This window comes from Martes martes (genome assembly GCF_963455335.1).
Source record: "Martes martes genome assembly, chromosome: 12".
NCBI classification, from domain to species: Eukaryota; Metazoa; Chordata; class Mammalia; order Carnivora; family Mustelidae; genus Martes; species Martes martes.
Window position 1 is genome coordinate 88232542 of NC_137900.1, and position 14837 is coordinate 88247378.

At 49.2% G+C, this 14837-nt stretch overlaps 1 protein-coding gene across 2 annotated transcripts in view; it reads left to right on the forward strand.

Annotated features, from left to right (window-relative positions):
- The first annotated feature begins 3813 nt into the window (after positions 1 to 3813).
- The window catches only part of GARNL3 (GTPase activating Rap/RanGAP domain like 3), a 143111-nt gene continuing 132087 nt past the window's right edge, over positions 3814 to 14837 (forward strand). The window contains exon 1 of one of the 2 annotated variants that reach the window (XM_080819379.1): positions 3814 to 3992. Coding sequence is in view for 1 of the 2 variants with exons in the window: in XM_080819378.1 (XP_080675504.1) it covers positions 4540 to 4631 (92 nt within the window). In the remaining variant the exon portion in view is untranslated. Of the gene's footprint in view, positions 3993 to 4457; positions 4632 to 14837 lie in introns of those variants that run through there. The other variant, XM_080819378.1, reaches the window with a different exon arrangement.

Sequence of the window (14837 nt, forward strand, 5' to 3'; positions counted from 1 at the left end):
CTTCTCGTATGAAATACTATAGATGCCAAACCAAGAACCTCAGAATTTCAGGCTCCCTTCAGTCAGTGCATTTTCTGCCCTTTACACTTTTTCTTATCTTTTGCAAAAATTTTCTTCTGAGCTGAATTTGAAATAGCACAATTGCAATTCTTTTCAAAATGTTTAGTCTTCTCACTGATTGAGACTGATCCCACATCCCCTCCTAGAAACATTTGTAGCTTGGACTCTTGAAGAATCTGCTTAGGCCTTGTTGGCACAGGCCTTTAAAGCTGGTAAGAACCTCGAACGTACGGGAAGAGTCCAAGAGACAGGCCAAAAGATACTGGGTTCTCCCAGGCCGGACGTGCGGACAAGCATGTAAGTGCTGATTTATCTTCCCAGCGTTGGTTTGTCCCTCAGGCAGCGGGTGAGGAGGCCCTCAGGCTGGCACAGAGGAAGCCAGGTACAAATCCCAAAAGGGAGAAGTCCACGGCTGTATTCTCACCCCGTAGGGAAGCATTTCTGGTTTATGTTCTTTGACTGTCCATAATGCACCAATGTTTGTAAAACCATCGAAGGTGATATGTCTTGCATGCGTATGCTGGTTGTTGGTTTTTTTGCTTTGTTTTGTTTTGTTTTTGAGCAAACAGATCATGGTGCCCCAAAATGAAAACTATAGAATGCTGTCTAGAAATCATGGAATAGGTAGTTGGTATCATTATGATTCCCCAAGAACCTCATGCACCTCTCCCTGGGAATAATTTCTGGCCCTCTCAGTTGGAACATGTTTTATAACTCAAGGTCAGCTAAGTGCATTCTGACAACTGAAATGCTTCATGGAGGATTGATTCAGTGGGGAGCAGTAGAAATAGTGTTCTGAGTGTGCCCAGTGAGAGAGTGCGGCCTCCCTTTCCTTCCTGAAGAAGCCCATTCATCACCCTGTCTTGCCGTGGAATCTAAAGAGGAAGATACTCGAAGGCATCCTGTTCAGGAAAGAACCCACTCTCTCTTGCCAACTGAGTTTATAAAGCTTTTTGTTTTCCTTACCAAGATTTCCTTTCACCATCTTCCTCTCCCACCTCCCGAGCCCAAGACGTGTATCTTTTAGGATGCCATTTTACAAGTGGAAAACGATCCATGAAAATGGGAAGCCTTTCACAAGCGCCGTCTGATTTCATTCCACAGGTGGGGTCTACAGCTCAGCACCCCCATCGCTAATGCTTGTAACAAGGTGAACCTTGCTAAAAACACAACCTAACTTACTTTGCGTGACTTCATAAATGGCTTTAACCAGCCTCACATCATACTGACATGTTGTGTGATGTCATTTTTTACAGAGAAAAAAAAAATTACAAGAGTCCCTTGGAAATAACATTCTCTGCACAAAACCACCCATTCGTGCATTCATTCATTCATTCATTCATTCATTCATAATTCTAGTGAGTGCTTCCTGTGTGCCAGGCTGTGGCTGGGATATGCCGTCAGTGGCTGAGAACAAGCAGAGCTGGTCCTTGCCCTCGTGGAGCTGACCACACTCCACAAGCAAACAGTCCTCACCATGGCATCTCCTCCGGCAAGACCCTGCCTCTCTCCTAACACTGGGTAGAGACCCTGTGCACATTCCTCCAGAAAGGGTTCAAAACACTCATCAGACTGAATGGCCTCTTGATCTGTGAGTTCACCTGCAAGGAGAATTAGATGGAGTCGCTGTCCTAGAGGCTGGTTGTCACAGAACACCCAGGCACAGAGCTACGGCCGGGCATGCTGCAAAGGACTCTGAGATGGAATGAAAAAGCAGGATCAGAACGTTCACAGTATTTACTCCAGAGGCTTTTCAGTTTTAATTTCAGTGTTAAATGCAAATACAGCGTAAGCGAGAGCTGCAATTCCTTGGGTGTTGGGAACTTGTACTGCGGACCACCTTGGAGTCCCGAGCTGCACAAGGGTGGGTACGCTGGGGGCAGCCCCGAAATCCCTGTTTGCAGCAGCGTGAAGAATCATCTGTCCGTTCTATAATCATTCATCTCTTAACCCATTTCTGAACGACTGTGACCATTCGGTAATGAAATATTAGTCATTAATTTATTAGTATGGTATAATCTTTAATAAATTTCGTGCCAAAATGCATGGTTTTCCACTTAGCATTCAAAATGTTGCGTAGAGAGTAGTTTTCAATTTCTTATGTATTCCTCAAAGTAAGTTGAAAAATCAGTTTCTACATTTTAATTCGTTTCTTGTTAAATCTGTTGCACTCTCCCGGGCTGTCTTTTTTTTTTCTTTTTTTTTCCAGCAGACCCCCCTGCATGCAGTTGTGTAAGGACTTTCTCTAATTCTTGTGAATTGTCTCACCCGCAGTAACCACTGAACATCAGCCCTCTGTGGGATTCTTTAGATTTTTGGTGAAGTATTTTGTTACCTCAGTCTTGTATCAAGTTGCTGTATTTTTCAGCTTGTTACACTGATAATTGTTTCACTAATTAAATACTTTAATGTACAAACATCTTTGTTTACTTTGAAATTAAATGTGTTTTCCAATGAACATTGCTCAACTTATTATTCACGTGCATTTACTTAGTAAACTATTGCGGTGCCAGATACAGAGATCAAGGGGGTCTGGGGCACTCAGAGCCGAGCTCAGATGTTACTAGAACATAAATGACAAATGGGAGCCATGCCCTCAGGAAGGGACAGACTCAGTGCTTTGGGCACTCAGAGAGGGAGCTGGAGGATCTGGGGAGGGGACAGGGGCATTTGGAGATTCATTTCAGAGATTGCTGAACACATGGAGGACGGGGGAGGCAGGAAGACAGAAAGGAGAAGGAGCGGGATGAAGTTGGGAAAAGCAGCCAACCCAGTCTCACTGAAGAGAGGATTTGGGGGAGTAATGGGATCCAGGTCTGAAAAGATATGTTGGGGGAGTTCAAGATGTAAGGCAAAAACCAGAAACCCACTCTAGTTTGCTTAAGAAAAGGGGGGACTTTCTTACAAGGCTGTCTCATGGAAACGTCTGGGAGGACCAAGGTGGAGTCTCACCGGGCTGGAAGGAGAGGTGGGAAGCCTCCTACCTCTTTCTCTCTTCCCTTCATTCTCTATCCAGATTGGCTTCTCTGCTGGAATGTGCAGCAGCCAGGAGCCCAGGCGTTACAGTGAAAGCGCTGGGAAAGTCATCAGGGGGTGTGTGCCAGTGACCGGATCCAAACCGATCACGGGAGCCCTGGCCCTGCCTGCCTCAGTTTCCAAAGCTACAGTGGCTGATTCTCCAGCACAGGCTCCCACACACACTCCTCAGGCTCTCCTCCAGCTCCCCAGCCTAAGCCACTACAAGCCCTGCTCGCTGAGGCGCCCTAACTTACCTCCTCCTCACGATTTGGATGGCACAGTGACCCCCCGGCTTGGCCCAGGTAGGGACGCTGCCCTCAGCCCCAGGGCAGTGCTCAAGGGCTCTGAGACGGATGCGTCTGACTTGGGGAAGAGGTGAGGACGGTGAGGTGCAGCGGCTGTCACACCGGTGGAAAGAGTACATCACATCCAGTCGAGACTCGAACCCACGACTGGTCACCTGCAAAACACCAGCCCCTCATTCTCACTGCGTCAGGCGCCACGAACGGCCACCAGGAGACAGCAGTACTTCCATTTAATGGGTGTAGAGATCCGCGAGCGAACGCAGACTACCGTAAAACGCCTATTTAGCCTTGAGGGCAGGTATCCCACCCCTGCGCAAGGCGGGTATCCTACCCCTACTCCTGAAGCCCGCGCAGGTGAGACGGTGTGGGCGGGGCCGTGTCGTGGGCGGGGCTTGGGGAAAGCGGGCTGTGGGCGGAGCCCTGTCCAAGCTGGGTTGAAGGCAGCAGGAGTGAGCGGACCCTTGTACTGGGGGTTTTAGAGAAAAACGGGCTCCGTGCCCGCGGACGGGACACGGGGAGGGGCGGCCCCCAAAGGGACGCTGCGACGTGAGAAACGGCCAGAGGCACTGAGGTGTGGAGGGACGACGCTCCAGGGAGCTGACCCTTTGGGTGAGGGCAGGGGCTGCGCGGAAGCTCAGTAGTGGAGGAGTAGGTGGGCGGGGCCTGGGCCGGTGCTGGGGGGCTAGCGGCGGGAGGGGCGTGGCTTGAGGCCCGACGCGCTGAGGACAGGGTGGGCGTTTTGGGTGTCTGGGCCCGACCGAGGTGAGGAGAGCCCGCCCCGGACCCGGTGGGGCCGGCGTGGGGAGGGCGCACCTGGAGCTAGGGGCTGGGGCGGGACCTTGACCCGGCTGAGGAGCGCGGGGAGGGCTGGCCTGAGGTTCGGGGCGGGGGCGGGGCGGGGCCTAGGCCTGGCCGAGGAGCCCGGGGTGGGTGGGGCTGAAGTTCGGGGCGGGGGAGGGGCGGGGTCTGGACCCAGTTGCGGGGCAAAGAGCAGGCTGGGCTGAAGTTCGGGGTGGGGCTGGGGCGGGGCCTGGGGCCGGCGGTGGCACGCGGGGCGGGGCATGGGCTGCGGCGTGCGAGCCGAGCGGCCGGCCGAGCCCCGCCGAGGCCCGAGCCCACCCGAGTGCGCCCGAGCCCGCGGCCCCCGCCCGGGGCGATGGAGCAGGAGCCCGGCGGGGCGGCCGCTGCGCTTCTGCGGCAGAAGAGGGCGGCGCTGCGGCGCAGGGGGTGCAGCTTCGAGAGCCCCAGGTACCGCGGCCGGGGAGGGGTGCGGCCGGGAGGGGCGGAAGCTGGGAGCCGGCCACGTGGTGGGTGGGGGACGTTCTGGGGGGACCGAGGGCTGCGAGGCCGCGGCGCGGGAGGGGATCTCTTCGGTGTCTGAGGCGATCCGGCGAGGAGCCAGGGCCGAGCGGCCGGGGGTCGAGGAAAGGGCTGGGCCGTCGGCGCGTCAGGTGCGGGAGGGGGTCGCCCCAGAGAAGAACCAGCGAGTGTCGGGAACCCAGACCTGACGAGACGCCCCCAAAGCGTCGGTGCTGAGGCAGGCCCCGAGCAGAGCCGGGCTCCAGGCGGGTTTCGGACTCTGGGGAATGTGCCGTGCCGCCTCTTATAAATGCTCAAGGACAAGGTCGGGAAATAGCCCCCTGAAGTCCCAGGGAGGTCTCCCTCCTGCAGGAGCCTCTCTGCGCTGCCCCCAGGACCCAGGCCGGCGCCAGCCTCCCCAGCCTGGCTCCGCAGGTAACGCACACCTGCTGCCTCGCAGCCCCGCCCATCCTGGCACCTTGTGGCCCCCCAACACGCCGGGTCCCCGGGGCTCCTCCGACCCGCCGACGCCTTTCCTCTGCCGGGGGAGCCCTTGCCCATCCCGGCCCCCCTCGTTTGGCCTGGGGAACTCTCCTGAAACTGTCCTGTTGGGTTCCTTCTCCTTGGAACCTTGCTTCACAGACACGCCTTCCACCCGCTCCCTCCGCTCTGCCAGACCCATTCTCTCAGCGGGCATTTTCTTAACTCCCAGTGCCTGCTCCGGCTCCAGCCTCGCGGGAGCCGGCCCTGCCCTTTTCCAGCCCCCGCTCCCCTTCCAGACGACTCCAGGAGCCTCCCCACCAGACTTTCTGTCTTTCTTCTTCCACCTCTCAAGACCACAACCTCACTGGCCGCTGGAGGGGTCTTAGCACGACCCCCCTCTCCAGGAGTTCTCCCTGTCCCACGGCAGCGATGGGGACTGGGGTGGGGACAAAGAGAAAGATAGGGGGTGGGACTCTGGCCTTCACTGAGGCCACTTAAAGGGAATCAACAGCTAGGCTGACAAACCAGGATGCTTAATATGAGGTGGCAGGCCCTTGCCCTGCTCCGCTCGCCCTTAGTGACCTGCTCCTAGTGGTACTGATGAGAGTGTAAGCGTCATCCCCGCTGGGACCATCCGGGCCTGTTCACGGCTCTGTCCCCAGAGCCTGCCTCAGGCCTGGCTAGCACAGACGTTTACTATCTATTGAATGAATAAATGCCTGACCAGCTGGTAATTCTTTCCCTGTGCTGTGCTTTTTCTCACCTGTGCCTTTACTCCTGTCATGCTCTTTGCTCTACTTAGGAGAGTGTTTTTGGCTAAGACCTGCCCCCTCTTCCTCTGGGAGGTCTTCCCTGAACCCCAGGCTGAGCTCTGTGCTGTGTCAGTAATCTCTGTATGTATCTGCTATTCCATGTCCCACTGCGTGGAACTACCTGGATAATAGTCTCCCCCCCTAGACCGGGAGAACAGGGCAAATAAGTTCTCTGTCCTTCCGTTGCTTACGCTTGCTGCTGGCGCACAGCAGATGGGAAAAAATGTACCAAGGGATGAGGCTGAAGAGATGAGCCAAAAGCTGAATCCAGGCCTGAGGTAGAACATTTAGGTCAGAGCCGTCCAACAGAACTTGCCACAATGACGGAAACATTCTATTATCTGTGCAGTCAGATACCGCAGCCACCGGCCACCTGTGGCTCTTGAGCCCTGTTGAAATATGGCTGGTGCAACTAAGGAATTGAATTTTAGACTTTATTGGCCTTTAAGTTAAATAGCCACGTGTGACCAATGTTTATGATTTTGGATAGCGCCAGTTTAGGAAACTTTTCTCTTCCTCCAGCTTCTCACTTTTACCACCCCACCCTTTGTCTCCATGACCTCACGCCTGAAAGACAAAATGACTTCTAGAGGTTTTCTTCTCTATTTAAACGTCCATGGACATATCGTATAAACCTTAGAAATAATGCTTGCCAGTTCTCTGATTATAAAAATAACTTCTGTTTGTTGTAAGACAATTTAACCCATTTTTAAAAAGAGTTTATTTATTTATTTGACAGAGAGAGAGTGCACAAGCAGGGGGAGCGGCAGGCAGAGGGAGAGGGAGAAGCAGGCTCCCCACTGAGCAAGGAGCCTGACACGGGGTTCAATCCCAGGACCCTGGGATCATGACCTGAGCTGAAGGCAGACGCTTAACTGACTGAGACACCCAGGTGCCCCATTAACCCATTTTTTGTTATCATACCTGCTGCGTATGACCGGTTTTCATTCTTACTAAGTCACATCAAATCTGTGTGCATTACTCTGTGTATAAAGAGGTAATTTCCTTAAGATAAGTTCATAGAAGTGATGGAAATGATTGGATCCAAGAAAAGGGACATTGTCAAGGCTTCTGAAGCATAATGCCAAATTGCCCACCAGAAGGTCATACCGGTTAACAGTTCTCCCGAGAGCATGTAACTTGTGCCTGTTTTTCCCAGCCACAGTGCAATGCAATATCGTTTATACATATGTGCTAAAATGGTCCATTTCTTTGTTTGGGAATGAGGTGAAACTTTTTTCGCATATTTATTTATAATTTCTTTTTCTTTGAAAATGAGATCTGTTTGCATGCACTTTATCCATTTTCCCTTTGGAATGTTTATCTTTTCCTTATTGAATGGAAGCACTTTTTATTTATTGAGGAAATTAATTTTGGGGGTGCCTGGGTGGCTCAGTGGGTTAAGCCTCTGCCTTCAGCTCAGGTCATGATCCCAGGGTCCTGGGATCAAGCCCCACGGTGGGCTCTCTGCTCAGCAGGGAGCCTGCTTCCCGCTCTCTCTCTGCCTGCCTCTCTGCCTACTTGTGATCTCTGTCTGTCAAATAAATAAATAAAATTTTTTAAAAAAAGGAAATTAATTTTTTGTGGCCAAATATGTAGTGTATTTCTTACTGTCCATTATTTGCCTTTCAACTTTCTTTACGGTGTTTTCTGATAAAGTTTTTATTGTTATTTCTTAAAAGTTAGTCAAATCTATTTATTCCTACTATTGATGCTTAATTAGAAAATAATTTCCTAAATGAAACAGATCAGTGTTCATCTCCAATTTCTCTTATGTTTGTTGCTTTAAAAACAATTCCTCTTTAATCCATTAATCCAAATTACCTCACTTTTAAGGGAACCTATTAACAACTCTCTTGTATTGGGTCAGCATAATGGACAGTTACAGCCAGGAGAAGAAAAACCATCTGTGAACGATCTCAGCCACACAGTGTGTGGGTCCCCACAGCTGATCTCTTGTTCCAGAAAGTTCGGGGTGGGAATCGGGCATGTGTGGATGCTCAAGAAAGCTCTGCAGGTGGTTCTGACAGACAACCAGGGACGAGAGCCTCCGCCTCACCTGGGGGCATGCTGCCAGCTCAGCCTCCCCTACTCCAAAGTCCTCAGTGACTTTGTGTCAAGTTTATTGACTTGTGTTTGTGTCAAGTTTAAATTTCCCGTTGTGTCAAGTTTAAATGCCACTGCCTCGTGTTCGGGGCCTTTCAGAATCTGGTTTAACCATATTTACTCAATCATGTTGACAGCAGGAAAAAATGGCATGACTTTCAGAATGGCAACTGTCTTTGCTAAATGTCCTGTGTCCATTTTATGGTTAGCTGGCTGGCAGACACAGCCCGTGATGAGTGTAAAGGAACAAGGTGGGGCGTGGCCCAGGCTTTAGGCTTCTAGGCAGGTGGCAGTGAGAGTTGAGCTGGGAAATCTGGGGGCCAGAGGGCAAGACACTGATGTTGTTAAATCACTTGCCCTAGGTGTGTTTGTCCTCATTTTGTAGGAAGCCATATCAGATAGTGTTCTCGAAGGAGGACTTTGGAGGGAGCCCTACCCAGGTTCAAATTTCTTTTTACTTGTCACGTGTGTGGCCTTGGTCGAGTTCCTTAACCCTCTGACCCTTGATTAACTCGTTTGTAGAATGACATAACACCTAACTCACAGGACTGATGTCAGCTTTAAAGGAACTAATTTATGCAAAGTGCTAAAAAGAGCTTCTGGCACAAAGCTTTACCAAATGGCAACTTTTCCAGACAAAAGTGATTCACGTTTATGCGCAAGTTCTCAACCTTTCCCTTGTCTTGCCTCATTAAAATTCTAGCTTTACCCATTCAATTTTTCCTCCTCCCCTACTATCCTCCCAGCAAGGTCCTGCCTTGCTTTTTTGCATTTTTGAGCTGCTGATTTAGGAAGAGACAGACTGAAGAGAACAGTAGGTACACAGGGCACTGGTTAGAACTGGCTGATAAAAAATTTTAAGGGGCTGCTTAGCGGTGAGAGGTGCAGAGACACCTACTTTGGATGAGGGAGGCTAATAGGTCTCCCTGTTGTTTTTGTTGCTCAGTGATATATTTTAAGAAATATACCTGTTGGGGCACCTGGGTGGCTCAGTGGGTTAAAGCCTCTGCTTTCGGCTCAGGTCATGGTCCCAGGGTCCTGGGATCGAGCCCCACATCGGGCTCTCTGCTCAGCAGGGAGCCTGCTTCCCTCTCTCTATGCCTGCCTCTCTGCCTACTTGTGATCTCTGTCTGTCAAATAAATAAAATCTTTAAAAAAAAAAAAAAAAAGAAATATACCTGTTACCTTTTGTGACTCTGTGGTGATCAAGAACTACAGTTAATGAACTTGAGTTCTTTTAAATCACCATTGCTGCGCTATGTCATTTTGGCTGCAGCCTTTCATAGAGCCGAACCGCAGACCAGCCACGGTATTGGCAGGGTTACACAGACGGACTGAATTTGAAAGGCAAATTCTACGGAGCAAAGACGGTCAACGTTGAAGGGAACCATAGACATCATGTAGGTTTGCGGGGCTTCAAGTGTGGCCCCTGGACCAGCAGCATCCCCTAGCTCGAGATGCAGATTCTCGAGCCCAGCCCCAAGTGTCCGGAATCAGAATCTCTGGGGACGGGGCTCAGGAAACTGTGTTTGGAAACCAGGGCGCTCTCGTCTCATACAGTGGTCCTCAAGCCTCACATAGAGGATCCCCAGGAGGGCTTCTTGAAAAAGGTCCTCGGACCCCACCCCCACAGATTGTGCTTCGCTAGGTGGCGGCAGGTCGATGAATTGTATTCCTAACCAGCTTACGGTACTGCCGGCCCAGGGACAGGACAGAATTTGAAAACCACCCCACTAGGGCAACGCAGGCATCTTTCCTCTAACAGCCCTCCCAGCTGGTCACCTTCTGCTTATTACATCTAAGGTCAAGGAGCCCATACTGTAAGCCTCTTTGTTATTGGGCAACTCTGTTGCCTTTCCCTAACAGCACCGTCAAAGCCTGCCTTGTTATGCTGACCACCCATCATTCATGGTTCTGCTTTGACAGCTGCTTGCAGCAACAGTGCCTGGGGTCGTGATGCCAGGTGAAAAGCGGGGGCTCGGACTGTGGGCACAGACTCGGCGGTCACTCGGTTCTTATTCCTGGCACCCGGTTGTGATCATCGAGCAGTTCTTGAGCTGTGAGCGGGACGAGTAAGCCTCACGTCTTTTCTGATTGGTGCCTGACCAGTTGTTAATACCCTTTAAGATTATCAAGGTCAGTGAATGACAAGCAGAGAAAAAGGATTGGTTCATGGAATTTGCAAAATTGTGGAGTAGACCAAGCAAGCTCTGGGAGAGGGGAAATCCAGGGGTTCAGATTACGTCATCTGTAGGCTTTCTTCATCTTCTGGGTGGACTTTGTTTTCAAGGTCTTTCCTCCTGGAGGCAAAGAAAGTTAACTGTTTCAGGCTTACTTTGTTCCAGCGCAGAATCCCAGCAGAAAGACCCTGCCTCTCTCTCACTATTTCTAGAGCGTGTTTCCCACGCTCTACGTTCATTGGCTCTCTTGGATTGTATGCTCATCCCTGAACCAGTCTTTTCGGCTAGCAGGGGGTAAAACATACTCCTTTGGCTGGGCTGTAGGGTCAAGTGCCCAATGGGGAACTGGGAGGTTGGATCACTTCCATCTGTAGACACCAAGAGGCAGTGACAGCCCAAAGGAAAAACCGCAGTGCCATTACCAGGAGAAGTGGAATGGATACTGGGTTAGGCACCCCCCACCCCAGAAAAGTGCCATTACATCTGGGAAGCTTTCCAAACTGCATACCCAGATGCCACCCCAGAGTTCCAACGCTTGGTTTTCTGTATTTTTTTTTAGTTCTCATTGTAAAAGGCTACCTTAGTTGAGCGTTTAAAGTGTGCTTACTAAGTTTAGCCACAGTGGGTGCAGAGCCCCACAGAGACGAGATTTTGAATCACAAATAGAAAACATATTTTCTGCTTTCTTAAATACTGCTTCCTACATAGTGGCTTCCTTGTTAGTGATGCATATAACCTACACCTTGTGAGAACAAATTTGGTGCCAAGACAAATGCTTGCTTGTTCCTGAACATGACTTTTGAGGCCAAGATGGGATCCGAAAAGAACAATTATCCATTATGCATTGCGTTGCCTTCTTCTTATGTTTGTTCTGACTTTCAGATTCTTGGATTTTTTTTTTCTTTTTCTCCAGGAGACTCTTGTCCCCCCCAGGTAGTTTTGTAAACAATTATTTTAATGTGGGCTGTTTTCATGTTCTTCATTTCTCTATATTATATAGTTATTCTTCTTGTCTGTGCTGGGCCCTTAAGTATTTAATCACAAATAAATCTGCTGCTGTCAGTTTTCTTTTGGAAAAACAGCAGTCTTCCTGGGAAGGATTATTAAGAGCTGTCTTGTATTAGGCTGACATAATGGGCTCTTAGGGCCAACAGAAGAAAATTAATTTTCATATTATGTCTGTTCTCCTAAGAGAAGGGAAAAAACAACTTTTATTATTCACCAAGAGTTTAAGTTAATACAAACCAGCTTCCCTTCTCGGAGGAAGACAATAGTCAAATTCGTTTTGCTTTAGGAGGTTAATATGAGAAATTATGTTTGGTTGTCTGGTTTCCAGAGCTGAAGATCTGAACAGAGATGGAGGCCAAAAAACAATGCTGTTAGAAAATGATAAGAAATTTGGCCTGGACAGTGAGACTCACTGCTGGTTTTCCTGTGGGGGCAAAAAAATTCTAAAGCAGCATGTGCAAGCGTAGAGGTGTGGGAAAATAGGAGCCACGCATCTGCTTGTCTCTGGAACTAGGGTCTTAGAGGACAGGAAGCGAATGGGAGCCAGCAACGTGGTGCCGCTGCCCAAGGAGGTTTTGGTTAAAGGCTGCATCTGTAGGATTGCTTGTAAAAAAAAAGGCCATTGGGAGCATATCAATACAATACTAGTAATTTGATACCAAAAAGGTTAAAAAGATAGATAGCAATCTCTGTTCCCGGACTTGAAAAGGTATTTAGGATGCTCATATGTGTCAAATGAAAAGGACCCGGTGGCTTCTGGTGATAACAAGTGTGTAGAATTAGAAATAGAATTTAAAATTTTTCTAGTAGCCGTATCTTTTTTTCTTTTTTTTTTCTTAAGTAAGCTCCATGCCCAATGTGGGGCTTGAACTCATGACCCGGAGATCCAGAGTCACATGTTCTACTGACTGAGCCAGCCAGGCACCCCCTCTGTGAGCCGTAACTTAAAAAGTAAAAAGAAACCGGTGAAATTAATTTTAATAGTTTATTTTGTTTAACTCAATATATCTAAAATGCGACCATTTTAACATGTAATCAGTATTAAAAATAAGGAAGATGATTTACTTCTTCTTTCGGTACATTCTTTGAATTCTGACTGGTGCATATTTTACACTCGCAGCACCTCAGTTCAGACTAGCCGTATGTTAAGTCCTCAGTAGCCACGTGTGGCCTGTGGCTCCCGCAGCGGACAGTGCAGAGACGGAATTCAGGTAGGAAGTTTTTGAAAGAGCGCATCAAAGTTTTTGTTTGTCCCGTAGTGTGACTGTGAATCATAGTGAAATAGGGAAAGGAAAAAATGTGGGGAAGAAAAAGATACCAGGAGACTTTAGGAAAAAGAAATCACTTAGGTTTATTAGGAACGACGACTATGATTTGATGGACTTTTATTAACTGGTCACATAAACCCCAAGTAAGATTTAGACTTTGAGGGGCGCCTGGGTGGCTTGGTGGGTTAAAGCCTCTGCGTTTGGCTTAGGCATTGACACCCGGGTCCTGGAATCGAGCCCCGCATCGGGCTCTCCGTTCAGCAGGGAGCCTGCTTCCCCCTCTCTCTCTGCCTGCCTTTCTGCTTACTTGTGATCTCTGTCAAATAAATGAATAGAATCTTTTAAAAAAAATAATTTTTAAAAAGATTTAGACTTTGAGACTTAAATGTGAAACCATTGTGTCATGGATACATGATGTAATTAATTTTTTTTTTATTTTGGGGAAATCAAGATAAATTAACAGTTAAAAAAAAAAAAAAACAGTGAGGGCCTGGTTTTCTGTGTCGAATTCTACTGATAGGTCAAACAGGAAGAACTTAGACTTGACCATTGAGTTTAGCATCATGGGGTCCTCGGTGGCCTTTTAACAAGAGCTGTTTCTTTGGAACAGTGAGGAGAAAAGTCTCATTGGCCAAGCTTCAGGAGATAAAGGAAAGGGGACTGGAAACAGTCTAGTCAGCTCTTCTTAGGAGCGGAGGGGCTGTGAGTCGAAAAATTGTTGGTTTTATTTGGTTTTGATTCGGGGTTTTCCACTTTTGTTTTATAAAGATGTTTATATCCAATGGGAATGATCGATTAAAGAGGAAAGATTTCAGCAGGGGAAGGAGAGGTATTACTTGAAAAAGAGAAAAATCAGAGAGGATATAATAGCTGCCTGCCCACATTTGAAAGCGTGTCAGATGAAAAAGGAATCCGGCCCACTCCACTCTGCGTATGGCCCTGGGCTCGACCTGAAATCACAGTGGGTATGAAGGATAATCAGACAGACCGGGCTCAGCACATGAAAGTACATTCCGGCAGTCGGCGCAGCGCGTGCCAGCATGGCTTCCTTCGAGACGCAGTAACATTTCTATTACCGGAGATGTGAAAGCATCTCTAGGTTAGACCAGTACTTCTCCACTCTTTTGTGTTTCGCGCACACTTTTGGAGACAAGAGCTTTCGGCGGCACACTTGAAAAGGTGCAAAGCCGCGTTAAGCTGGGTAGTGCTGGCAAGAGCATAATGGTCCCCCACTCCAGCAGTGACCCGAGAAGCATCCCCAATTAGCGCGCCGTTCTTTGGGTTGTCCTTTGGCACGTCTTTGCTGTTTGAGCAGAAACGCTTAGTGCTGCAAGCATGCTCGCTTTTATATTCAAAAGGCAAAATTTCCACATATTCCAGAAAAGCACATAGCCTCTGGTTCTTGCCCCTGGAGGATGTGCCCACCATTGCACACCCACCAGAACAAAATCCCGCCCCACTGTGTGCTCCGCACAGGGTCCCATGTGCTGTTAAGCTCAAAATCCAGTCTGGCAAAGATCGCTCTATCGGTCAGGAATCGGTTGCTCACCACAGAACCACTCTACCTAGTATAAGCAGAACGCAATTTAGTAGTGACATAGGGAATTAAGTGCTTATAAAGCAGACTCTAGTCTGAGTCCCCAGGAATGACTCCTAGGCCCCAGAAACCGCCATGGTCTGCCATGACTGAGAAGGCTGCCATTTCTACCAGAAGCTGATGGGTCAAGAAGCTGCCAGCCCCTGACTTGACTGCAGAGCCACGCTGCCAACTCTGCCTTGATCCCAAAGCTGCCACTGTGGCTCCGGAAAGCCATGGAGTCAAGAAGTCACTGACTCCGGAACCACCACAGCTCCGTCACGACCTACAGAAGCAAGACGGCACCCTGCATCCTTTTTGTGAATCCGCCAGGCTTCGTCCTGAGTGAGAGGCTCTCGTGGGCGCATCTGATGTGCAGAGTCTTAATTCCATCTCCAGAACCCTAAGCTGCAAAGAAGGGTAGAGCCTTGCCGTTCTAGCTTTCTAACTTTTGCGCCCTGGAATGGGGCTGAAAAGGCCTTCCGCAGTGTCTGCCGCAGACAGCCTCTTTCCCCAATCAGGGGAAAAATAAATTAGACACGTTGATCAAAAGTCAGTAGCATGCTGGTGAAGGTTCCCGTGCGGAGGTAAAAACGAGGAATCAGGCCACAGCTCGGTGCTTGAAGCGCGCCGTACGTATCAGCGAGTCTATAGTGAGCACAGACGAGACTTAGGACATATGTACATTTGATGACAGGGGACAAAAGTGTCTTTAGAAGGCC